Here is a 27,364-nt window from a genome sequence, read left to right on the forward strand (position 1 = left end):
CCACTGCACACCAGCCTGGTCTACAGAGCAAGACTCTGTCTCAAAAAAAAAAAGGATTTATAGGAAACATTCACAGAAGCATTGTTCATAATAATCAAAAGCTAGAAAAAACCCAAATACCCATCAACTGGTAACCAGATCAACTGCAGTCCAGTCATACACTGGGACACTCCTCAGCAATGAAAACGAACCAGCTACTGACACACACAACACATACAACCTGGGCACCATGCAGAAGTATCCTGCTAAGAGAAAGGGCCAGATGTGAGGTTCCCACTACATAATCATTTACACAAAATTCTAGAAAAGGCAAAATCACAGTGACAGAAGCAGCTCAGTGGCTGCTGGGGAGGAGGCTGGAGCAGGGGCTCACTCCCAGCGGCACAAGGCTGTGGAATGATTTCAATTCAGTACTCGGTGGTGGTGGTGGTGACATGACTGTCATTAAAACTCACAGACCTACACACTAAGAAAAGTGCACTCCACTATGAGTCAACTATGCCTCAATTAACAGAGATTTAAAAAGTAAGGTGCAAATAAAAAAAAAAAAAAGTAAGGTTCGCTACCACTGCCTGCCCACTAGAATGGTTAAAACGGAGAAGCCCAAGCCCGGCCACACCGCGCACCAGCAGGGTCACAGGCAGCAGCAGCACTGGGCCCGCAGGCGAAGGCAAATTCGCACAGCCACTCAGGAACACGGCCTGGCAGTTTCTGATGAGACCAAACCTACACCTTCCATATGACTCAGCGATTCCTCTCCTAACATTTACCCAAAAGAAAAGGACGTTTACGCAAATGTTCACACAAAGACCTGAACACAAATGTTCAAAGAAGCTTTATTCATAATATCCAAAAACTGGAAACGTGCCAAATCACCTCGGCTGGCAAATGGATAAATAGTACATGACCTAACAGAAGCCATTCTACATAAAAATAACAAACTGTGGACCTGTGGAGCCCACGATGACCCTCCAAGTACTCTGAGTGTAGGAAGCCGGACGCCAGGGAGCATACAACTGGGGTTTCAGCCACCTGAGCTCTCGGAAGGACAGATCCACACCGACGCGAGAGGTGGCTCGGAGAATGCCTTCCCACCCGGGACTGTGGGCCAACAGCAGAGGGCACAAGCAGAACCTCCAGGGGCTGAACGAAATCTTCAGTCTGTGCACTTACAATGGGACATTTAATTATAGACAAATTACGTCCCCCTAAAGAATTTTTACGCATGTTAACCTTGATTTAAAGGAGAGCCCCCACCTGCAAACCATCAGCCAGCGTGTACAGTCACACCTCACATGGCGACGCTCCTGGCAATAACAGACTGCACACATGACGCTGGTCCCAGAAGATTAGAACAGAGTTGAGAAGTTCCTATCACCTGGTGACATTACAGCCATCTTAAAGTTGCTGCCAGTCACATAAAAGTATGTGCATCTGGCACATTAGCCAGGTGCAGTGGCTCACCACTTTGAGAGGGTGAGGTAGGAAGACTGCCTAAAGCCGGAATTCAAGACCAGCCTGGGCAACAAGGCAAGACTCCCTCTCTCTATAAAAAAATTAAAGCATCAGCCAGGCACAGTGGCTGTAGTCCCAGTTAGGGAGGCCAAGGTGGGAGTATCATGTGAGTCCAGGAGTTCAAGGCACCACTGCACTCCAGTCTGGGTGACAGAGTGAGACCCTATCTCCTAAAAAAAAAAAAAAAAATACTCCCACATAAAATTCTGTAGCATACAGAATACTGATAAAATGATATGGACAGGAGGCAAGGAAATTCTGGGTAGAAGAAGGCAGCTCCCCGGCAAAGCCCCACTCTCAAGCCTGGACACCTGAGGCCTTAAATGAGAACATGCATTCCTGTTTGCGCGCCCAAATATTGCCTTTCCAAGGCTACTCCGGCCTGCCATGCCCATCCTGTGCCCATATAAACCCCAACCTCCACTGGCGAGAGCAAAGTGGTGCAGCTGAAAGGAGAGAAGAGGAGGAGTTTCAGCACTGAGAGGGGTTCTGCTGGGCACCATCCAAGAGGAGATCGGCTATGGGACGGCTGAACTCCAGAGGGAGGTCACCTTCCCACTCCATCCCCTTGTTAGCTCCCCATCCATCTCACCGAGAGCCACCTCCATCATGCAATAAAATCCCCCACTATGCCATCCTTGAAGTCCATGTGATCTGATTCTTCCTGGACACTGCACAAGGACTTGGGTACGGAGAGGGCAGGGTATAAAAGGCTGCCACCTGACTCTGCTGAGCTGGTTAACACTTAGCCATCTGCGAACAGCAACTGCTAAAAGAGCATTAATTGTAATTAATAGATGCTACTGTGGGGCCAAAACCCAAAAGTGCTCTTCTGGGCTCCTCCATCTGCCTGTTTCCCTCCCACAAACAAGCCATACCCCTTTGCAAGTCCCGAGAGCTAGAGCAGGTGAGGGAACTCTCCTGTTTCAAGGATAAACTATGTTACTGGTTTATGTATTTACTATACTCTACTTCCTATCATTGCTTTAAAGTATACTCCATCTGCTTATAAAAATTAAAGTTAACTGTAAAGTAGCCTCAGGCAGGTCCTTCAGGAAGAATCCAGAAGAAGGCACTGTAATCATAGGGATGACGGCTCCGTGTTACTGCCCCTGAAGACCTCTCAAGGGGACCAGCTATGGAGGTGAGGACAGTGAAGTGGATGGTCCTGACTTTGTGTAGGCCTAGGCTAACACATGTACTAATGTCTTGCTTCTAACAAGAAAGTTTAAAAAATAATAAATAATTTTAAAAATAGAAAAAAGCTGGCTGGGCGTGGTGGCACACGTAATTTTGGGAGCATTTTGGGAGGCTAAGGAGGACAGATCACTCAATCTGTCCACAAGCAGGAGTCCACAACCAGCCTGGGCGACAGGGTGAAAACTACAAAAATACAAAAATTAGCCCAGCATGGTGGCCAATCACACCAATAGTCCCAGCTATCCAGGCTGAGGTGGGAGGATCTCGAGCCCAGGGAGGTCAAGGCTGCAGTGAGCCATGATTGCGTCACTGCACTCCAGCCTGAGCAACAGAATAAGAACGTGTCTCAAAAAAACAAAAACGAAAAAAGAGCTTACAGAATAAAGATATAAAGAAAGCAGTTCTTTGCACAGCTGTATGAGGTGTTTAAGTGTTATCACAAAAGAGTCAAAAAGTTTTTAAAAGTTTATAAAGTTATAGTAAGTTAAGGTTAAATTATTACTGAAGAAAATTCTGTTTGTATAAATTGAGTGTGCCCTAAGCATAGAGTGTTCTAGAGTCTATGGCAGCGCGGTCCCAGGCCTCACTCACTGCCTCCCACAGACCAGCACCCAGTCCGGCAAACTCTGTTCACACTAAGTACCCCACATAGCTGCACCATTTTTAATTCTTTATCCCGTATTTTTACTGTACCTTTTATATGTTTAGATACACAAACTCACTATTGTGTTACAACTGTACACTCACAAGCCATACGGGTTTACAGCCTAAGAGCCAAAGGCTGCACCACACAACCTTGGCACGCAGCAGGCTGTGCCATCCAGGTTAGAGTTAGTAGATTCCACAATCCTCGCACAATGATGAAATTGCCTAACCATGCGTTTCTAGAATGTATCCCCGTCATTAAGTGATGCACGACTATACCTGGGTTACACACAATTCCAGGAAGTATTTCTAAGCCCACAGCAGGCTGCACTGGAGACGGAGAGGCAGGGCCCATTAGCTAGCTACCCCCAGCTTCAGCCTCCCACCAGTGAAAAGACCACCCTACCTGGTCTTCCCTTAAGACTGACCCCACCATCTCCAGCCCAATATTCCCAGGCACTGCTAACTTGTGCGTATTATATGTTTTGTGCCTTGGCAGAGAAAAATATAATGTATTTTTTGAATTATTTCCTTCCAAAATTATTTTTAAGTTTTAGTGCTTGAATTATGCAGAAAAGCATCACTATTCAAAGTAATTTCCTCTCTGAGTGTACTACACATAAAACTTAAAAGTTTTTCAATTAAAATAAAATGCTACCAGAGATGATTTCCAGGTTACATTGTTAAGAAAAAATACCAAGGTCAAAATTAGTGTATATGCCACATTAGTTAAAATAGGACCAAAAAAATGTGCGTATTCACGCGAGTATGTGTATTCTGAACTACATAAATGTTTTACACACACACAAAATTAAGCAGAAAATAAAAATAAAATTGAAAACAAAGCAAAACACAACTAAATTGTGTATCAAACTGGGAACAACCACACAAAAACCAACTCAGTGGAGCTTTGAACACAGCTCTGATCTAACAGCCTTAAAGGATAGATTCTAAAGGCAAAGAGTGAGAAGAAACCTTAAACTTTCACTCTCATTTTACTGCTGTCATTCTGAATCTATGTTTAAGTATGTGGTAGAATAAGCCAAGGAAGTATGTTTATGTTAGTAGGATGTAAGATTTTCTGTGCAAGAGAAGAGATAAAAATATAATTTCGGCCAGGTGCAGTGACTCACGCCTGTAATACCAGCACTTTGGGAGGCCAAGGAGGGCAGATCACAAGGTCATGAATTCAAGACCAGCCTTGCCAACATAATAAAACTGCATCTCAACTAAAAATAAAAAAAAAAAAATTAACCAGGCAAGATGGTGCGTGCCTGTAGCCCCAGCTACTCAGGAGGCTGAGGCAGGAGAATTGCCTGAACCCAGGAGGGAGCCAAAATGGCACCACTGTACTCCAGCCTGAGCAAAAGGGTAAGACTCTGTCTTTCAAAAAAAAAAGAAATACATACATGTACACATACACAAACACACATATAATTTCAAAGAATTGACGGGAAGAGGGGAATGCGCTGTATTAAAGATGTATTACCAGCATGACCACTACCCCCAGCCCCGCATCAAGTGCTCGAGAGTCATTTTCCTCTACATGCCATTCCAAGGCTCCCTGGGGAAGGGACAGGCCTGGGACAGGAAACACAGGATGAGGCTGATATCTTGTGCCAGACACACCAAACAGGACCAGCGAAGGCCAGGAGGTACAGGGAGCAGCCCCAGACGGGAACAGAGGAGCAAGTCAGCCCAGGGCGAGAAAAGAGGCCACCCTGAGTGACACATCAAAATTAATCCCAGACAGATAAGTGACTACAAGGAAAAGGAAACTCACAACGCTGGGTGAAAACACAGGTGAGTAGGTAAATAACCTCAGGTAGGGAGAGACAGTCTAGCCACACTGCAGGAAGACAACTGGCAAAGCCATGCTGCTCAAACAGAATCCCATGCGTCCCGCACCTCCCTGGCCATGCATCCTCCCCACCGGCCACACGAGGTCTGGAATGTTTTTCCCTGCCCTTCCTAGGAGAGGCCTAACATGCCCACCCCGATTCAGATGCTTGGTGGAACTGACAGCGGTTACACTTTCAACAGCGTGCCTATTTGGGTTCAAGCTTCGGGAGAACAGGCACAGAATCCCTGCACATGCGAGCACCCCTAGTGTACTGTAGACGAGCGAGCCACGCTGCCTGAGCCCCACACCCACGGTCTCGCCTCTACGGTTCTCCCTGGTGACAGGAATACAGATTAGCATGTGTTTCTTTTCCATACTTTTTGGCCTTTATCGAATTTTCTAGGATGAGTACATATTACTCAGAAAGAAAGTAACTTTAAAAGCCGGACACTGCCTTGTTTGAGAGCATAAGGCTACAGAAGCTATTGTGACATACCTGCTCCTGCAAAGGGTGAACCCCAATTCTGTGGCGAAAGAGCCAGGTGGGCATGAAAGCTCTTTCTCATCTAATCCAGAGCAGACACTGCTGCTCGGACCAAGGAAAGACGGAACTGCCTGCCGGCGTACAGACAGGTCCCAAACACACAGCTCCTCATCTGCATCCTCTGCAGGAACAGCAGTAACCTCTTCGTCACAACTATAATACATTTTCCTTCCCTCATGCAAACACGTCCAAACACTGATGCTCTCCTAAAGAAATGTAAGTTCCACAGCCAGCATCAGATTGAAGAGGCAGTTAATGAGGCTTTTCCCACCAGGCTGCTGAAAGCCCTCGCCCTGTGGCACCCCGGTGTAGTGGACAGCAGACACTGGGATTCTGCACCAACAAATGAGACACAAATGACAACCACAGCCACAACTGCCTTTCCTTCCCTGAAACACCACACTACACGCAACAGGAAGAAACACTGGCCCCAGGGACTTGATACAGCTTTACTGAAATACAGTTCACAAAAAAACAAAATTCACCTATTTTAAGTGCACAATTTGAAAAGTTTGGGCTGATGTATATAGTGGTGTAACCTCTACCACAATCAACATTTAAAACATTTCTATCCACTTAAAACATACCCCGACGCTACACTCCATCACCCTCAGTCCAGGCAACCACTGTTGTTCCAGCTTAGCTTTTTCTAGAATTTCATGTAAATGAAACTGTGCAATCAGCGTCTTTCCTGCCTGGCTTCTTGCACCTGGTGGGGAATGTTTTAGATGCACGTACTATGGCATGTGCCATGATTGGCTCCTGCGTGGAGCTGAGCAGCATCTCACTGTACGATTATCACATCACCTGTCACCACTCACCTCGAAATGGACACTTAGGTTATTTCCAAATATCCTGGGTGGGGCTGCCACACACAACAAATCAATACTTACCTGTTCGTGCTCCTCCTCCTGTCAGCGTTGAGGGTCCCAGGACCTCCACACCCGCTGACGCACAGGATGGCTGCCAGTTTAACTCCGGCTGTTTTCAGGTGGGTGTGTTATCAGCTGCAGCATCCCTCTGGGCTTTTATTTCCTGGAGTCTAGCAATGTGAGCACCTTTTCATACACCTGCTGGCCATCTGTGTACCTTCTTTTGGGTCTATTCAAACCCTCTGCCCATCTTTCACCATTGTTTCTCGTCTTGTGATTGAGCTGTAAGAGTTCTTTATGTATTCTGGATACAAGTTCCTTGTTCAAAATAAATATTTTCTCCCGATGGCTTGCCTTTTCATTTTCTTAACAACGTCTGTTAACTGGCAAAAGTTTTCTTTTAATTTTGAAGTCCAATGTTTCAATTTTCTTCTCTATTAGTTCATGCTATTCATATCCTAGGAAATCTTTTCCCAGCCGCAGTCATAAAGCCCATGGTTGTCGCTGTACTCGTCTATTCTTCCACAACGACTCTCTTTTCAGAAGGGCAACTTCAGTGTCACCATGAGCAGAACATACTCTTACTAACATGGGGCTCTGGTGACCACCACTGCAATCCCAAAGCTGACCAGGCTCCCAGCTTACCCCACGAGGCCATGCCACCAGCCTGCACTGACACCCATGAAACACCAGCCTTCTAGAAACATTCTTTTCTTCTGAGAGTCACACGAAGGACTAGTTAAGTAGGCACTCAGGGCAGGGACTTCTCTTAAAGTGGATGAATATTCGTGAGCGCCTTCAGAAGCAGGAGATGACACAGTCAAGTCTCAAGGAGCCTGCTCCACCCTCTTCCCTCTACAGCGAGACCCACCTCCTGCCCTATACAGGAAAGGGACGCTGGGACGGATAAGTCCACAGGCAAATGAAGTGAAGACCCCATCACAAGCACAACAGGCCACACTCGAGGGCAGCAGAGCGGCACCACCACACTGGAAATAACTGGCCTAAGAAGAGATGGAAACGGCAGAAGATGCTGCCGCTGCCAGCCTCTGTCTCTGCTGTGAGCGCAGCGTGCACTGTCAAGCCCACATATGCCACGAGCTTCAGCCGCCAACCAGGCTTCGCCATGAGAAGAGCTACCCCTGGCTCCCACCGCAGGAACACGGCAGAATATAAAAGCACGCTATCGAATGTCAATCATACCCAAAAAGGACGTATCCATGAAGCCACAGGTCTATTTTTATAAACACCAGCACCCAGGATTCTTCCCCAAGACATTCAAACACGGGCGCTGCCTGACTCACCGGCAACTCTGTGCCGGGACCATCCCATGTCAGGGCCATCCCAGACCTAGCTCCCCAGCATCCACACCCTCACTGGACCACCCCCTCACCAAGGTGCCTGGCCGCCCGCTTGGAGCCACAATATGGGGAGGGGATGTGTGAAAGAAAGCAAGTCTCCAAGTCACCTCTGAAAAGCCCTGAAGCCCTGGGGCTCGGTGCTGAGTCAGTTCCCTACAGCTGCCACACACCCAGTACCCTCCATCACAGGGCAGGCACAGATAAGAAAGAGGGATTCCTCTGGGGGTTCCGTTGTAACACAAATGCTTTTCTAAAAACCGAGAGGCAGCCCAGCCCTGTACCAGCTCCCCCTGGACACACCTAGGAAAGGATGGGAGTTGTCAGGGGACTTGCTCAGCTGGGCATCCCGAGTGCAGCACAGAGAGGACAGCAACAGACAGGGCCACCTTCAGGGCCCAGCTGGAATCTCCCTGACTCCAAAGGGCCCCAGTCCGGGGCAATACAAACCCACGGCACTTCCAGGGTCGAGGTGGGGGCCACACCTCCATTAAGCAGGATCATCTCCCTGTGTGCCCACCTACGACACTGGGCTCCATCACCCTGGGCCCTTCCCTAAGTGTCCACCTCCTTCACCAGGCTCCATCCCCACATGCCCTTCCCTGTGTGCCCACCTTGGGACCAGGCGCCATCCCCCCTGGACACTCTCCCAGCATGCCCACCTCTGTCACTGGCCTCCGTGCCCCCGGACCCTCTCCCCACATGCCTTCCTCGCTCACTGGGCACCATCCCTCGGGGCCCTCTGGCCCCATGCCCACCTTGATCACTGGGCACCTCTCCCTCGGCCCTCTCCCTGCAGGCTCACCTCGGTCACCAGGCTCCGTCCCCCAACTCCAAACTGCAGCATCTGCACTGTGCCCCCACTGGCACCACCCACCAGTGCCATCATGATGGCTGGTTCTCCAGATGCAGCAGTGCCCATGCCCACCTTCCACATCTGCCCCCAGTGCCCACCATCAGGACGTGCAGAGATGTGCGGGGGCCCCAGGTTGAGCTCCCATGCCAGTGTCTGACCTGTCCAGGAAGCGGACCCCAAACACCTTCCCTGTAGGTCAGTGGTGAGTGTGGGAAGCACGCAGGGCCTGGCACCAGCCAGCACGAGTCAGGCACAGCACACAGGCCCACTTCTGCATCCCCTGCCCAGTGATCTCTGCTCCTTCTCTGATTCCATCTCCAGGGTGTCCTCAGGACCAACATCTGGAAACCAAGCCAGGCCTTCTGGCTCTTCCACCCCACAAACTTCGGGGGTCCCACGGCCTGAAAGAAGGCCCTGCTCTCCGCACCCTCCTGGGTCTTGTCTGCCTGAGCCACAGCCACATGCACACCTGAAGGGAAGCACCACGCCCAGATACCTGCCTGCCCCAGCCCCACGCCCTGCCCACCCAGCATCCCAGCCCAACTGCTAACTCCCCAGCAGCCCACAGCTGCCAAAAAAGTCACTCCAGAGTGAGGTGGGGCCAGGGCAGAGGTTCCAGAGCCCCGGTCTCTAGCTCCAGCCCCCCACCCGCCAGCTGTGTGGCCTTGAGCAAGTCATGAAAATGCACTTTGGGAGGGCTCCACTGAGGCCCAGGCCTGCACCCCAGCCAGTCACAGAGGCCCCTTTCTGCCCACTGGCCGGACACCCAGGGTGCTCAGCTCTGACATGGGACACTGGGAGTGCTGGCCCACTGTGTCCGAAGCAGTCGCAGGGCACTTCAGCCCAGCCTGGCTACTCTCTGGCCTCCTCTCATAGGATGCTCCCATCAGCAGGGAGCCACCCGGCAGCCCCACCCCAACAGGGCCCTGGGCTGCCCTCCCTAGACTGTACCTGCAAAGGAAATTTCATCATCTTGGCCCTGAACATGAGTGCCACCTGCCACTCGCTCCCATCCCTCTTAGCACCACAGGACATCCCAGACCTGTCCTCCCACTACCACAGCCTTGACCCACAGAGGCCACCCTCCCTCCCCACTCACTCAGTGACCCCCACAGCCATCAGAACAGTCCTTCGGTCCCCACAGTCCCTCCTCTGAGAGGCCTGGCCCCTGCCATGGCACCACTTCAGAATCTCATGAAGGTGGCCTGTAGCCCTCAATGCTGCCCCTGCCAGGCCTCCTACAGGTGTCACTGGCCAGGCCATCAACACCTCAGGGGTGTCTCAGGCAGCCGGGACGCAGTGAGGAAGCTGTACCCACAGGACGTGCTCCACTCTGGATATCTGCCGCCCTTCCTGGACAAACCCAGGTTGCTACCTCCCACGAGGCTCCAGGGCCTGCAGACACACCACCCACCCCTGCTGGACCATGTCACCTCCACAAGCACAAGGAAGAGAGACAACAGGAAGGCAGCCTTCCCCTTCTGCATCCTGTACAGTGGGCTCCCTGCCGTCCCTGCAGCACACCGAGCACTGCAGACGTGCCCGGGCCAAGCAGCTCCAAGCAGGGTGCAGGAGTGGGGTGCAGACTGAGTGACAGCGGCCTGCATGAAGTGGCTGACATAAAGCACATCACCAGGCTCAACCTCCTCCCACCCCACCTGTCCTCATCCAGCCTAATGAACCAAACCAAAGCACAAATCCACATGACGTACGTTCTGTTTCCACTATGGAGCATGGCTCCAAGCTCTCTCCTTAAAAAACAAATAGGAAAAAACAAAGAAACTGTCCTTCGACCCCTTCCCCAGAGTCAGAGACCTACCTGTCCACCTGCTCCTGAACCTGACCCCGGCACTGTCATCTGGTACCAGCCACCTCCATTCCACTGAGATCGACAAACCCCAGGGTGCCCTGCCCTGCACCTGCTCCACACCCCAGCCCCAGCCTGTGTGCCCTGTGGGTCACCTGCCTCCCCTGCACCAACAGAATGTCCCCACCCAGGTTTCACCTCCCCCACACCAGATAAGCACCCACCCCATGGCTTCAACATCACCATCCCCATGTCCCCACACTGCCCCCACTCTGAACCGAAGGCTCATACCCCAGGTCCCTCACTGCCCCCACACCACCAGGTCCCTCACGCCACCCCCACACCCCAGGGCCCTCAGGCCACCCCCCATACCACCAAGTCTCTAGGGCTGGAACTGTGTGGCCCAAGGCAGGTGGCAGCCCTTTCCATGAAAGAACTCTAGTAGCCCCACAACCTTCAAGGCCTGCAAAGCACCCAAAGGTGGAAGAAGGTGGCCCTGTCACCCGTCCAGAATCAGAGCCCCCAAGGCACCTGAACTGTGCTTTCCAAACTCTCCGAGCTCTGTGGCCAATCAAGTGGGATGGGGAAGGGCCACAGCAGCCAAGCTCAAGCCCTGTCCCGACACCAGAAGCCCACGAGGCCGCTGAGCGGGAGAACCAGGACTGTCCCACTGCCCTAAGACGAGCTCCCGGCCCGGCTCTCCACTGCTCTGGATCCATCGCTAAGTGGCTCCAAAAGTGCTTGGTCAGGCAGAGCAGCGGGGAAATGCCGGGGTGTCCACAACTGAACAGAGGAGACGCCCACCTTGAGAAGCTACACTGGAGAAGGGAGCAGCAAGCAACGTTCTACACTGAGAAGCCACATGCATGCACCCTGCCTCCGCCCTGTCCACACTGACCTGTACTGCTCCCCAAGCAACTCCGTCAGGAAACTGCTGGATCCTCAAGGTGTGATCTGAGCTCACTGCCAAGTGAATGTTTGTTGACCAACCAACCAAACTCATCCCCCGGCCCACCAAGGCCACACGTAGAGGCCTGCTGGCTGTCCACCCGTATCCCACCCGCCCCCAGGCACACTCCATTGCAGCCAGCACTCCATGCAGACAGACACAGCCAGTGACCAAGTCTTCTCCGCTGGAACTAGGCAGAGGCCTGCGTCACTTCTGAGCAGGGCTTTGAGACCGGGGTGCCTCCGGGCCACTTGCCGCCCTTGCAGCTGCAGGACTGCGAGGACTGACAGACATGAACCTCCCCAGGCAGGTGAGGCGGCCCAGACCTAGCAAACAGCCACCAGCTGGGGGGAGCCCAAGCACTGGAGGGCCCAAAGGACACAGCAGGATCATCGGGTGAGGCCACAGGCCACACAGGCCCAGCAGCCCATCACCATGCAGACTCGAGACGTTTCATTCCGTGGATCTTCTCCCTGAAAGCCAGGCCCTGTGCTTTAGATGTTTGTAGACCATACCTTCATTCCGCACTGAACCATTTCCAGTCTCTCAGCGGCACAGGCACAGGGAGGAGGCTTGAGGGAGTGACAGGTGCCCTGTGGCATGTCAAGTGGCCTCGGGGTTTTTGAGAAGCCGGTCACCTCTGTGAACCTCAGCATCTTCACGGAGGGGGACTCTCTTCCGGGACTTTCTGGCTCTAGAGATCTGCGGACCCGCGAATCTGCACACCACACATAGCAGGAAGGCGAGGACTGCAGGCTCCAGAGCAAAGCAGCCTCCATCACAGCCCCGCTACCTCCACCCTCACTGCGCTGGAGGCCAGGAGAGACAGCGACCTTGCAACAAACACTCCACCACTCAGGGCTCTCAGCGACAGCCGCACCGTGTCTTGCTGCCCCCAAGAGCTGACAACTCTTTGCTTTGGGCCACCCCCTGCAACCTCCTCCCACCAGGCTCCTGCACCCAGGCATCCACCTTCACCCATCCCACTCCCAGCACCACTGGCCAGGTGCACCCTCTGAATGCCTGCCTCTCCCAGCACTCCTTCCTGGTTCCCAAGCCGGCCCAGCCTTGGAGGTGCCAGCAACTGCAGGACAGCCTTCCACAGCTCTTCTAGCCTACTCTGTGGGGTCTCATACACCCCATGGCCATCAGAGCTGGCAACACCATGACTCCCAGACCCTGACCTGTGCCAGCAGCTCCTCCCCTGAGCTTCTGCCTCCCACCAACCACCACTGACGCTCCGTCTCACCCTGCCTGCCCACCTCAATCTCACTCCACAAGGGGCCTTGTCCTCACCCCTCTCTCCAGCCCACCCACACCTCCCTAAGCCCTACCACCTGCCCCAAGCCCCTGCCACAACCACCCCATCATTCCACCAGCTCAGAGGCAAAAGTGACCTCTACATACAACTTTGAATTCTGCCCCATCCAGCTTCAAACCCTCAATGGCTTCCAGCCACTGAGGCACTTGGAATCAATTCACACTGCCTGTGACAACCCTGCAATATAATTAATTCACATTGCCTGCGGCAGCCCTGCAATACAGTCAATTCACACTGCATGCAGCCCCATAACATAATCAATTCACACTGCCTGGGGGCAGCCCCATGATGTAATCAATTCACACTGTGTGCAAGCTGGGGATATAATCAACTCGCAGTGTCTGCAGGCAGCCCTATAATATAATCAATTCACACTGTGTGCAGACCTGTGATATAATCATTTCACACTGTGTACAGCCCTGCGATATAATTAATTCACACTGCCACTAGGCAGCCCTGTGATATAATCAATTCACACTGTGTACAGGCAGTCCCGCAATACAATTAATTCACACTCTGTGCAGCCCTTTGATATAACCAATTCACCCTGCCTGCAGGCAGCCCTGCAATACAACCAATTCACACTGCCTGCTGGCAGCCCTGCAATACAACCAATTCACACTGCCTGCTGGCAGCCCTATAATACAATCAATTTATACTGAGTGTAGCCCTGTGATATAATCAATTCACACTAAGAGCAGCCCTACAATCTGCCTGTAGGACCCCTGCATCTGCTCTTTCCTCAGCATGGACACAGGTCCCTGCTGTATGTGGCTCACCCCTTTCTCACCCCTCAGCCTCTTGGGAAAGCGTTCCTTGACTACCCTGCCCAGCAGTCCCCTCTCACCTAAGGGTGCTTATCACAATCAGACACACCTGCTGATCTGTTTCCCTGTTAACTCCCTGGCCCCCACAATGGACACACTATGAAAACAGGGACTGTCGGCCTGGGATCCCCACAGCTGAACCCTGGCATCCTCATCAGCCTTCCCCCGTGGCTCAGTACACGCCCTCAGAACGTGCTCATGCAGGCCAGACACAGTGGCTCATACCTATAATCCCAAAGTGTTGGGATTACAGGAGTTCAAGACTGGTCTGGCCAACATGCTGAAACACCGTCTATACTAAAAATACAATAATTGGCCAGGTGTGGTGGTGCACAACTGTAGTCCCAGCTGCTCAGGAGGCTGACGCACAAGAATCACTTGATCCTGGGAGGCAGAAATTGCAGTGAGCTGAGACTGCACCACTGCACTCCAGCCGGTTGATGGAGTGAGACTCTGTCTCAAAAAAAAAAGCAAGCACTTAGAAAAATGGACACAGTTGGTGAGAATAAATAGCCAATGTCTGCATGAACGAGGTCTAATTTCACTTAAAGAAACACAACTTAAAACTAGACACAATTTTCTTCCTTTAGAATGGTATCCATTTCCAGAAGTCATATTTTGGCAATGCTTATAAAAGCATAATCTGGTGGAAGGTGATGTGTATCCAAGCCTTGAAAATGCTCAACCCACCAGACACACACAGAGTTAGACATAAAGGCATTCACCTACGGGGCCACTTGCCACCGTCAGCATGGCACCATGGCGCAGGGGCCTGTTACGAAATGCTGGAGGCTGAGGCCACTGAGGGCTAAGAGAAAGTGCACCAGACACAGGACACGGCAAGGCACAGACTTGGGTCACAGAACTGTGATTCTAGAAAAGCACAGACAGAGATCTGCACCGAACACAGGCTGAAGTAAGACACCCCAGAATGTTAGCAGTCTGGGCCAGGTGACAATACAAGTGACTTTATCTTCTTCTTCACAGTTTTCTTTACTTTCCAAACTTCCTATAATGAATAAAAACTAATTTTGTAATCAGAAAAATCGTGTTGGAGAAATCAAGTAACTAATAATTTTATTACACTTACAGTTATATTAAAAAAAAAAAAATCAAGCCTGCTTCCCGTTTCACCCCTTGTTCCTGCCATGATGCTTCTGACAGACACTCATAGCCTTCTGCAAAGCTCCAAAGTGAGGCAGGCCTGTGGGTTCTGGCTGCGCTCTGAGAGCCATGCATGGCTCTTATGAACAATGTGGGGGCCACGCTTTTCTGCAGACAACACAGAAGTTCCTTTAAAAACTTTCACAGGTCATTGTCCCACACACTTTAGTGCAAAGTCAGAAGGGGAAAGGCTATGTCTCCCAACCCCAAGGAACAAGGTGCCTGCCTTGCCACCTGTGGCACTTTTGCCCACAGTGCCTGCAGCCCACAGTGGACCAGCTGACCCACAAAGCCTCTGCCTTGGGTGTGCTCCGGCCACACCCAGCACCCAGAGGACAGCTCAGCTCCCAGGCTCCTAGTGTCCTGCCTGGTACATCCACTGTCCACCCAGACTCCTGACCCCAACCCCAAAACAATTCCTTTGGGAGCCACAGACCTGCTTCTGCTGGGCCCTCATTCTAAAACGTAATGTCCAGTTTGCTTGACATAAAAAACTGTTTCAGGAGTTCCTGACTATTCGGAAATGGTCCCTCTGAGATCCATGTGCCCCGACCACCATTCGACCTGGCCACGCTCCTCCCACAACTTTGAGACCAAGATGCCACGTGTGCCTTCCTCACACTGGTGCTTTCTGACGATGCCCAGTGAGGGACAGAAAGGCCCCATCAAGAGCTCAGGAACGACGGATGCAGGTCTACACACAAGGCTACATACAACAGGGCTTGTGTGGGGCCAAATTCTCCAGTCCCCAAACACAGTTCCCAACAGACAATTTCTCCCATCCTCACACACGGTTCCCAACAGACAACTCTGCTCCACAACATGACATCCACGGCGGGAGAAGCTGGGAACACTTCACTACCCCACCCCGCACACGGCAGCACACCCCACACCACGCAGCAGGCAGGGCTGAAGCACAGCCCTCGACCATCGCAGACCGACCCACAGAGGATAGTACGTTCACAGATGGGAGCGAGGCCTCGAGGTGGACAACATGTAGCTCTTTGTTTTTTAAAAGCTGTCATTCTTTGGTGTAAACATTCATTTAAGATATGTAAAAAACAAAAGTTTTCATTCGAAACTTTCACGGTCCAGCCATGCAGAAATTAATTTCCAAACAGAACTCTCAGCACTTGCTCCGCTCCAGTCCTCCTAGTGAGGATTTGGAAGGAACAGCTATGTACACGTTTGCAGTTGACGCCACCACAGCGCCGTAGCAACCTCAGGCCCACCTGGAGGCAGAAGCATCCAGGAGGCCCAGGTGTACAGCACCCAGCACAGAAGGGCCTGCAGCTAAAAGCCCCCTTTATGTACCTGCTTTATTGCTATCAAAGGCCTGATGAAGTAAAGGCCCTCATCCCACCGCCTGGGCCGCGCCACACAGGTGAACGCACTAAACAGCAACTGTTTCCCAGACGATCGAGGGCCTGGAGGTTCCTACTGAGCACCACGAAGAAAAGCAAAGCACTTTGGGACCCCTGCATTACCCCAAATCTCAGGCAAGCTTCTCCAGAGCCCTGCTACACCTTTGCCTCAAGATCCTCAAAAATGGCTGCTAATTATGCTTTGATCAACTCACATATAAACAAGTTATAAAAGCTTTCTTCAAATTTATCATTTAAGTGGAAGAAAGCTCACATTAAACAATGGAGAAGACTGTGGAAGCAGAATAGGAGCCGCCTCAATCCTACTTTGACTGCAGGTTGCACTGCACCCACCACTGTCTGCTGAGCCTCGTCTGTGCTGCTCTGACCAAATGCTGCCTCCCAGCCACCCTGTGCGCATGTCTAAAGGCCAACTCCCACAGCATACTGGGGAGCCCAGGGATAGTCCTGGGAGCCAGGATGGCTGTGCTCTCTGACCTAGAAGAAGGTCAACTCCCCAGGCGCTTTCGGACTACTTCAGGCCCATCTGCCACCAAGCAAGCGAGACACCCTCTCCTACAAAGCTTCTCACAGGCCCTAAGAAACAGGGCAACTGGGCTGTTTCTTTTGAGAGGGAGTTTCCCTCTTGTTGTCCAGGCTGGAGTGCAACCGTGGGATCTCAGCTCATCAAAAGATGGCTCATTCCTGTAATCCCAGCACTTTGGGAGGCCGAAGCAGGCAGATCACGTGAGGCCAGGAGTTAGAGATCAGCCTGACCAACATGGAGAAACCCCATCTCTGCTAAAAGAAATACAAAATTAGCCAGATGTAGTGGCGCACGCCTGTAATCCCAGCTACTCGGGAGGCTAAGGCTGGGGCTTAGGCAGGAGAACTGCTTGAACCAGAGGCTGCAGTGAGCTGAGATCCCACGGTTGCACTCCAGCCTGGACAACAAGAGGGAAACTCCCTCTCAAAAAATAAAACAAAAGAAACAACAACAGTAACAAACTTCAAACGTCATTCTCTGTTCAAACTTACAGATCTCTCTGTAGGGTGCCTGAGTGAACACAGCACTCAGGCACCCTAACCAGTGAGGAGAAAGGCTCCTAAGAGTGTGACAGGACCCCAAGTCCTGGCTGCCACCAACCCATGAGGGTCACTAGCTCCAAGACACCAAAGGCAGGTGAGGTCCATCCCAACCTGTCACCAAGATGACTCTGTTCATCCCTAAGTCGATGGTGACGACCCCAGCAGTGAGGCAGGGAGCAGGGAGCGGGGAAGGCCCGGAGCAGCACCTCTGCCCTACGCTAGGCTGACTTCGCACAGCTCCCCAAAAGTTTTGTGCTTGTTCTTTTCAAATGTCACTGTTATCTGGGTGCATCAAGGGAACAATGGGTTAAGGCCTCTGCCTAAGTGAGCCCTCCACCTATGTCCAGGCCTCCAAAGGCCACTGCAACCCTCCCCTATGTTAGGCGGGCAGGCAGCCACTGCCCTAGGGTGACCCACCTGCGACCTCAGTAACTTCCTCATTGACAGAACCAGAGTTAGCTGCCACAACAAACACCTCAGTCACTGAGAAAACATGCAGTCTGGATCATGTGTGAAAAACAGAGAAAAATTAGGGGAACTGGGATACCTTGGAATAGTGAGTGCAACCTGACGGAATTTGCATTCTTCACCAAACGGGCAAACCCATTTCTGAGGTGGGGAAGCTGAGGTTCCCAGGAACGATATACTCCTTCCAGGTCAAATGGCAACAGTGCCCTCAGGTCACAAAATCTAAACTTCTAGGAATGTCCCTTGTGCCAGAGCACTGGCTGCGACCACTGACCAACAGAACTGGCAGTTCCCACAACCTCAGGGGTGGCCCTCTGCATGATGCCACTCAGCATGGGGCTGGACCCGCCAAACTCAACCCCTGTACCCACAGCACGGTCAGCGGCTAGTGGACTTTTCCCCCCTTTCCCCACAGATGGGAACCAATGCTCAAGACACCACCCAGAGACACACATTCACCCTGGGAGTACTCATCCTAAAATACGCAGCGAGCACACGCTCCCTAGGCCAAGGGATCGAGGCCCATGGTGAGAAAGTGCTTTCCTGTCCTGAAACAAAAATCTACACTTGGCCCAAATCTTAGAGCAACAGGGGAGTAAATTCTGCGTGAAAGTAGAATCGACCAAGATACACTAAAGAAAAGGCAAATTTGCTAGGCCAAACAATAACCTTTAGAAACAGGCGTCTTTAACATACACCTATCTGAAGAGATCTCCATCCCTCACACCATTTGTGAACATGCCAATTTGGGTGTCAGATTACTTTTTCCTTCTCTTAGCGAAAATCATAATATGACTATGACATTACGACTGTCCTAAGCTGTACATAACTAGTGCTTTTCCATGTTCTTGGGACAAGTGTGTCACCTGCAAAAATCTCACTAAAGTCATGTTTTCTCCTTTTTCCCCAGTGAACAGAATATAGACTCTGGCACCTCAAACCAGCAAATCACAATTACATTAACATAACAGTCTTTACAAAACTGTCCTGACAAAGAATATCAAGACAGCTGGCTAAACCAAATTCAGCAAACGTGGTGTACTTCGGGGTTGAAACACTCAGGGTCTAAGACTTAGCCTTAAGGATGAAACCTCTGTCCCCTCCCTTCTCCTACCCAAGACCTCCATGGAGGGAAGGCCTGGGAGGGGCAGGCCCTTTCACACCCCAGCCAATTGCCACCAGTCTGCTATTCCACTTGACACCTACATGCAGCTTCCAGAACCCTGCCCACCCCTAATGCTCCCAGCTCCGCCTCAGTTTGCAAGACTGAGTTGTAACTAGAATGAGTTATTAGTCAAGCAAGAGTTATTTTTATAAGTTCCTTCCATCTTTGTTCTAAACATTCTTATTGTGAAATATTTCAATGAAGCCAACTAGAATAATTCAATATTGTCTGATCAATAATTTGCCATTTTGATTTACAAAATTAAGTTGTACTGTTTAAAAGAAGGTACTCTGGTTTGGGGCACTGGTGATTTTACTGATACTTTTTTTTTGCTTTGGCAGTTCCTGAAATAACACAATCAGAATTCCTCATTAGGAATTCCGTAGATGAACTGCAGGAGGGCATGAAGAGATGGGGTAAATCTTTCATTTTTTAGACAGTAGCATTCAACCCCTTGAAAGCACCGCTCTCAGCACTGCCACCCAAACATCTGTGTGAGCTGTTCCATCCTCACACATGGGAATCACAGTCAACACTCCCACAGTTGTTTTTCAAGGTGCCTCCTCAACACAGCCAACCCTAAAACTGACCTTTAAACAGAAGATGGAGGTGAGTCCCAGGATCACTCATGACAAATACAGCAGAGATGCCCTTTTCCAAACACGTATTCCTCCACCTCCTCCCAAAAGAGAGAGAGAGAGAGAGAGACAGGCTTTACCTCTGCAGAGGCTCAGTGCAAGAGAACCCGGCCAGCCCCACATGGCACAGTCCCATACCTACCCAAGGGATGCAACAGGCACCTGGCCTGTGCTGAGACTGCCAAGAAAACATTTATAATAAAGCATTGTGATAGTTTACATAATAGACCACAGCTGTCAATCACCTTTCCACAACAAGATCAGCCACATTTCCTAATAAAAGGTCAATATTCGCATTAAGAGCAAAAGCAAGCCTTTGGTAAAACACTCCTGCAAACGCTTCAGGACCCCAAAAGCTTGTCACAATGGGCATCTCGGCAACCCCGGGAGAGCTGGCTTCCCAGCTGTCTCCTTCCCTGGAGCACTGCAGCCCCGCGGCCGCAGGGACACGCTTTCCCCGCTGCAGTGCTCCCTGCACCTGCCCTGCCGGAAGTCTGACCATTAGTCCTGAGCCTCACATACTTAGACAGGAAAATCTTTCACTTCTCAAGTTAATGCAACCCGGTCAAAGTGACCAATAGCTAGCTCCCTTCAGAGAGGGGACGCAAGAGGGACCCACGCTCTTCTTGTAGTTCCCACTACTACTGCCACCGCGCTGTACAACTGCACGCCACGCGTCACCACAGGCCGGGGAGGAGCTCCCCAGCCCAGCGCCCACCACGGCGGCTGAGGAGGGCCAGGGAGCCCCAGACAAAAGCAGCCTAGCGTGCAATGCTGGCCAGGCAACCTGTCCCATCAAACTTGAGGGGCCCTGAGGAGTCACAGAGATAGCCAACTAGACAGGAGCATGAGAACTGCCAAGCGGAAGGGGCGCCTGAGCCCCAGGCATCCGCAGCGAAGCCAGTACCACCCTGAGACCCCTGCACAGAGCGAGAGCATCTTCTGCCACCGCGCTCCCTCTGCTCTCCCGAGAGGGCGGCAACCAGAGTAGCTGGGCACTCCTTTAGGCACCAACGCAGCGCGGGAAGAGACTGTGACACAACAGACTGAAACCCTACTCCAGAGCGCGGCTCTCAGCAAGGCTGCGCACCGGGAGGGCTCTCACAAGGTGCTAACATCTCTGCCTTCCTGGTGGCAGCAAGGAAGCCAAAGCCTTCCATCCAGACTTCCCCAGCCCCGAGGAGGGGGCGTCACCCTCCCCCCTTGTCCTCGCCTGGAGATTGAGGAGGCTCAAGCCCAGGGTCACAAAGGGGCAAGAAGGCTAAATGGGGACATACATAGGCCACACACCTAACTGCAAAACTGGGCAGGGGACAGCCGCTGCCAAGTGAGTCCTGCCCTCGACTCCGCAGACCCCATCAACTGGCCCAGAGAGCGCCTGCGCTGAGCCTTCGAACCCCGGCAGGGACACACGGGGGGGGGGGTTGGGGGGGGACAGGTAAGGACTGCTCCAGTAGGAGTCCTGGCTGAGCTGCTCCGAAACAAACCAGCCCCAAGGCACAGGCAGCCACCGCAGACATCAGGGACGAAGACGGGGAAGCAGGCTGTGCCGACTCCCACCGGCTCACTCGCAAGGAGTCACCTGGACTGGCCCGCACCTGGGCAGCGGCTGCCCCTCGGCCTGCTCCAGCCACCGGCCTGCGGGACAGATGACCTTAGCATTCCACCAGCGGAGAACTTCCTGGAACTGGCAGCTGGCGCTGCTGGGACCCGCCCTTCCCTCCCGCCCCGTTCGGCCACTCACCTGGGGGCAGCTGGAAGTTCTGGATGTTGGTCGGGTTCTGAGGCGGCTGCGGCAGACGAGGAGCCAGCACGGTGGGCGTCAGAGTGGCCCGGATCCCGCTGGTGGTGGCCGTAGGCGTCCGGGGCAGGCTCTGGGTCACCGCGCCGGCCGCGCCTTTGGGCAGCCCGGTGGGGGTCCCGGGGGCAGGCGGCGGGACGGCGACGGGACTGGGCAAAGCCCCTTGCATAGTTGGCCCGATGACCATGCTGGCCGCCGTGCTGGCCGGGCCGCTGGCCGCCAGGGTCTGCGCTGGCGGGGGGGCCGCCTGCACCACCGTCTTGGGCGACTCGGCCTTGACCCCCGGCGCGGGCGCCGCGGCCGCCGCGCCGGGCCCAGGCTGTCCGCTGACCCCCGCGGGGCCCCCAGTGGTCGGGGCGGGGGCGGGGACCGCTCCGGCGCTGCCCCCGTTCTGGGCGGCGGCGGGGGGCGGCGCGGCGGGCGCGGCGGTCGGGGGTCCGGTGGGGTGGCCGGGCGGCCGGGCCAGGGTGGTGGGCGCGGGGGACGGCGGGGGCGGGGCAGCTGCGGGGGCGGCGGGCGCGGGGGCGGCAGGGGGCGAGGGCGCGGCGGGCGCGGGGGGCGCGCCGGCGCCCACGAAGGGGGACGTCTGGATGACAGTGCCGGGGGCGGCGGGCTTAGGCAGCGGCAGCAGCGCGGCGGGCCCGTTGTTGACCAGGCTGACAGCAGGTGCGGCGGCGTGGTGCGAGTTCAGCAGCGCGGCGCTCCCATTCAAAGTTTGCGCGGCGCCGGGGCCGGCGGGTTTGCCGGGGCCGGGGCCGGGGCCGGGCCCAGGGCCGGGGCCGGGGCCGGCGCGGGCGGCCAGCGCGGCGGGGCCGGCGGGCTTGGCGGGGCCGGCGGGGGCGGGCTCGGGCCCCGCGGCGGCGGCGGCGGCGGCGGCGGGCACCGGGGCGCAGGCCCCCGCGCTGCCCTCGGGCGGCGGCCTCAGCTTCGCGGCGGGCGGCGCGGGCCCTGCGGGGACAAGGGGGAGGCGCGGTGAGGGGGGGCCCGGGCGCCGCGGCCCCCCGCCCCCCGGCCGCGCTCTACCTGCGGGGGGCGGCTCCGGCGCCGCTCCGGGCGCGCCCTCGGCGGGGGCGGCCGGCCCTGCGCCCGCGGCTCCGGCCGGGCTGCCGCTCACAACATGGTTCCCGAGCGCGCCGGCGGCCGCGGCCCGCACCTCGGGCGTGCGCTGCGCGAGGTGGTGGTGGTGGGCCGCGCTGGCCGCCAGCTGCGACTCGAGCGAGCCCACCAGGTCGCTCACCACTTTCTCGTCCACCTCGCTGTTGAAGAAGACCTCGTCCAGCAGATCCGAGCCCGCCGCCATCTTTTTTCCTCGGCCGCCGCCGCCGCCGCCGCTCGGGCCGAGCGCGCCTGGGCGAGGAGGAGGTTCCGAGTGGGGCGGGCGCGGGGCGGGCGGGGGGCGGCGCGCGGCCGGCGGGGGGCGGGGGCGCGCGGCCGGGGGGGGGCGGGGGCGCGGGGGCGGCGGCGGTGCGCAGGCGCGGAGGCCGCGGGCGCCGGGCGATTGGCTGCGGCGCGCGCTTAAAAGGCGCGGCCAATGGCTGCGAACGCTAGAGGCCGGGACGCGGGCGGGCGGCTGGGGCGCGGTGGCGGCGGCGGGGAGCGCGGGGGCTGAGGCCCCGGGGCCCGGGCGGCGGGACTGCGGCGGGCAGCTCGGAGGCCGCGGGGCGGAGCGCGGGGTGCGGGGACGGCGCGCCGAGCCGGGCCGAGGCAGACGCGGGGCGGTGGGGGGGCCTCGCTCTTTGTCTCCGCTGGCTCCAAAATGGCTGCGGCGGCGCTAAAGGGAGCGCCAGGCGGGTCGCTGTACGCGGTGGCGGTGGCGGTAGCGGTGGCGGCGGCGGCGCGGGGCCGGCCGGGCCCGAGGCCAGGAGAGCAGCGCGCGGGGCTGCGGGAACGCCGGCGGGGCAGCGCGCAGGCCCCGGAGCGGGTGGGCTGGGGAGGTGGGCTAGGGCGCGGCGGGGAAGGGGACTGGGATCTCACGGCGCGCCCTGAGGACGGGGACGGTCGCCCGTGCCCTCCGAGCCGCTGCGGGGAAGCTGGGTACGCCCCTGGCTCAGCCGGTCCGGGGCGGTGGGGAGGGGTCCTGCGCTCACGGCTCTCCTCACCCTCCAATCGCGACCACCCCCGGCCTTTCCCTCCATTTTTAATCAGTAAGCCAAGCCGCCCGGGGTGACTGTCCCCGCACCCAGCTGCTGCCGTGGAGACGAGTGTCTTATAAGCCTGTAGGTAAGAGCACGGCGCCTGCCAAGCACCAAACCAAGTTCCCGAGCGTGAAGCCCGCGCGTCTGGAAGTAGCTTTCTTTTTCCCTTCTGTGGGGGTAGGGGAGCAAGTTACCTAAAATAATGTTCCCAAGCACCTTCTCTCTAGAAATAATACCTCAGTGAAACTTCCAGTCCCATTTTTCTGCGTGTTTTATTTTCCAACCAAAAGATGGTGTTATTGGACATTTCTAGTGGTTTTCCTTTCTCCCATTTCTTCTTCCTAAGAGCCCAGAATAGGTTTCAGAGAGACGCTTCCTTGCCTCGGACCTCATTGGGGCCCAGAGGCCACAGGCTCAGTCTTCGCAGCTGAAGACAGCGCCGCAGTAAGCAGAGACCTCAGGACGACGAATGACGTTGCTGACAAAAAATGATTGATTTTAATTGTTTTAAGAAAAGAAACTGCTGGTCTCAAAAACAGACCCGAATTGGGCCCTACTGCCTGTTCGCATTGCAGCCTTTCAAATGAATGGAATACGGGACCTCAGCCCAGGCGTGTTCTCTGCAGCCGCAGCAGCCAGTGAGCGTGGAGGACGGAGCCTAAGAGAGGCGCCTCCCCTACAGGAAAGCAGTGTTTGGGGAAAATCGCTGTAAACGGACAGCTGGAATTTTGTACCTGACCTTTGGCTCCCAGAAGGCAGGAAAGGAAATGAATGGAGCATTCTGGGTATGGCGGAGAGGGCACCTCTGGGGGCTCCAAGGGGCACCTTGAGCTCAGTAGTGGGACAGTCTGAGTTTTCCAGAAAGAGCAGAAATGTAGAGTGATGATTAAATCCCAGGATTTTTAATTTTTAAGTGTTGACAACTAATTAGAACATTTATTTTTAAAGTAGGTCAAACCACAGGCAGGCTGACTGGCGCCATGCACACTTGCAAGGTGGGGCACAGGCTCGCAGCACGGCCGGTGCCCTCAGACTGGAGTCGGGGCAGAGGCAGAACGCAGGACTCGCATGAATCCGACCAGTTTCCAAGGCCCCTGCGTCCCAAAGGCCGGGGTAACTTTGAAGGTTCCCACGCCACGCCCAGGCCCAGGCCCCCACTAGAGTCCGCTGCTACTCCAGTGAGATTGTAATGAGTCTGGTGCCTTGTACACACAGTGGTGGCTTCTCTGATCTCCCAGGCCCTGCGGGAGCCGGTCATAAGGTAGTTGGGGCTCTGTAGGCTGAGCTCAGCCTCCTGCACTCACGCCTTTGTTGGCATTACTCAAGGATCCTCTGGGGAACCGCTCAGCCTGGCAGCTGCAGCAGCTGTGAGGAGCGAAGGGTCTATGCCCACCTATCCCAGCTTCCCTTGCAAGGAGGGTCTTGTGCACCGGGAGGCCCTGGGGGAGGTGGGAACCGCAGACAGCCAGGCAGCTCTATTGAGTCTGGGGCTTTCGGGAGAACCGCCTCTCTGAAGGAGGAGCTGGGGGGGCGCAGGGGTGGGGATACCACGTGACTTCCCCTCCTAATGCGCCTGTGGTGAGGGGTCACCCTAGGGACCTCAGGCCAAATTTTCTTGTAGTATCTCTGTGTGATTTAAGTTTTGTCACAAGCACTTAGGACTTACTTAGTTTGAAAAAATCCCACCTAGCGTAAGGGGAATTGTAACAAGTGCCAATCATAAGCACTGTGTTTAAACCCGGAAAAAAGTTTGCTCCAGGCTGTGGGCAAAGAGGTGGTGTTGGAGGCCGGCAGCTCGGTGGGCCTTCCAAGTTTACTAAGCAGGTTGTCTTTTGCAATAAAATAGGGCATCAGACTCGCTCAAAATTAAGCTAATAAAAACATTGTTTTGAATTAAGTTTAAAACACATAAGAATGAAACAAATTAAGTATAAAGGGAGTCGTGGTGTCCCTGCTCCCGGCAGGCCGTGTGAAAGGTCTGTGGTGTTTGTTACGTAGCCTGTGCTTTTGTTGTCTGCCTGAGATCCTTCATGGTAAAACAATTACAAAAAAAAAAAAAAAAAAAAAAAAAAGCCCGTGTCTCACACCTATAATTGCAGCACTTTAGGAGGCTGAGGCAGGAGGATGGCCTGAGCCCAGAATTCAAGACCAGCCTGGGCAACAAAGCAAGATAGTGTCTCTACTAAAAACAGGGTTTTTAAAAAAAATTAGCCAAGCGTCATGCACCTGTGGTCGCAGTTGTTTGGAAGACTGAGGTAGGAGGATCACTGGGCCCTAGAGTCGTTGGAGTTCAAACCTACAGGTGAACTGCAATCATGCCACTGTGCTCCAGGCTGGATGACAGAATGAGACCTCCTACCCAACCCCACCCCCAAGAAAAAGGCATGCCGCTAGATGGCAGCTGAATGTTTTGGGAGCGTCTTCAGCCCCACTGGTGGCATTCCTCAGCCTTGCAGGCTCAGAGGGATGTCCATGGTCAAAAATAAATCCACACCCCAGGGAGAAACTCATGGCCACCTAATTGCTCTGCAAATGCATATGGATGCATTTCTCAACATGGCCTTGACGAATGATCGCAAACGTGTACCCTTCAACAACAGAAGTGGATTCTCACAGCTCTAGAAGCCGGAACCAGGGTGTGGGCAGGGCTGCCCTCCCTCCAGAGGCTCTAGGGGAGGAGCCCCTCCTCCATCCCTGGGCTTGTGGCCATGTCACTCCAGTCTCTGTCTTTACCTGGCCTTCTCCCTGTGTGTCTGCATCCTCTTCTCTTACAAGGACTCCAGTCGTTGGGTTTGAGACCTACCTAATTCCAAAACAGTTCATCACAAGATCCCTAACCAATATGTCTGCAAAGCCCCGGCTTCCAAATAAGGTTGCCTCCACATGTTCTAGTGGATGTGGTTTGAGGGGACACTATTCAAGCCAGTACATGGGATGGCTACTTAAGGGGAGACCTTTGACAAATTAGGAGGCACTTAGCCTGGCCCCTTCACCCCAGGACACAAGCCTGGGGAGGCTGGAGTCCAAGATAGTAGGCTGCAACCTGAAGGCTCTGGTGTAGAGAAGTCCACTGGTCAAGACACCTCCACCCACTGCCCTGCTTTCCCGAGAAAATGGGATGCTCAGATCTGCTCAGCCAGGACTCTCCCGACAGGAACAGGGCTCGGCCAGGCACCCACATTAATCAGGCCTGACGCGTGATCAAGTGCCAGGCAGAGCCTGTTGTACAGATGAGGAGGGACTAGAGCTTGAGATTAAGTCAGCAGCCCAGGTTTCATTCTTGGAAGGGGCGGAAACCTTGGACTTGGACCCAAAAGCTGGCCGAGTCAGCACTGTCCAGCTGACCAACCAACCCCTGCATCCATACACCAGGCACAGTTGGATGCCATGGATTAGACGCCTGCTTACTAAATTATAGTCAGAGTCAGGCCTGCTTCCTCCCTGAAATTGACCCAGATCTCCCAAGCGGGGCTGTCTGCAAACTCTTGAGTGACTCATTTACAACAGCCTCTTGGCTGACTCCCACAAATGGCTAACCATAGCCATTGTAGATGGATTTTACTAGCTTAACTCAAGACAGCAGTGTATTTAAAAGTTCAGGAGTGAATGGATTTGTCCTGATGGCACTCCAACAAGTCAGCCTTCCTGGGATGGCTCCTCCTTCCCAAGGTGCGAGCAAGGAATGCCCTTTCCAGGAGAGAAGGCTGTGGCCTCTTGACTCCTCCCTAACCTGGAAAGGTGCAGCACTCCTGGGATCCACGTTCTAAGCATGACGTCCATCCACGGTTTCTTAGGAGTGCTGT

The 27,364-nt window shown here is 54.2% G+C and overlaps 1 protein-coding gene across 3 annotated transcripts in view; it reads right to left on the minus strand.

Annotated features, from left to right (window-relative positions):
• The window catches only part of TAF4 (TATA-box binding protein associated factor 4), an 81,369-nt gene extending 58,576 nt beyond the window's left edge, over positions 1 to 22,793 (minus strand). For 2 of the 3 annotated variants that reach the window (XR_013535268.1, XM_078372046.1), the window contains exons 1-2: positions 22,450 to 22,793; positions 21,370 to 22,374 (exon numbers count right to left, since the gene is read on the minus strand). Coding sequence is in view for 2 of the 3 variants with exons in the window: in XM_078372046.1 (XP_078228172.1) it covers positions 21,370 to 22,374; positions 22,450 to 22,726 (1,282 nt within the window). In the remaining variant the exon portion in view is untranslated. Of the gene's footprint in view, positions 1 to 21,369 lie in introns of all 3 variants that reach the window. The other variant, XM_035299091.3, reaches the window with a different exon arrangement.
• Between the last annotated feature and the right edge of the window lie 4,571 nt (positions 22,794 to 27,364).

The sequence above is a fragment of the Callithrix jacchus genome, chromosome 5, assembly GCF_049354715.1.
Source record: "Callithrix jacchus isolate 240 chromosome 5, calJac240_pri, whole genome shotgun sequence".
Taxonomy (NCBI): Eukaryota; Metazoa; Chordata; class Mammalia; order Primates; family Cebidae; genus Callithrix; species Callithrix jacchus.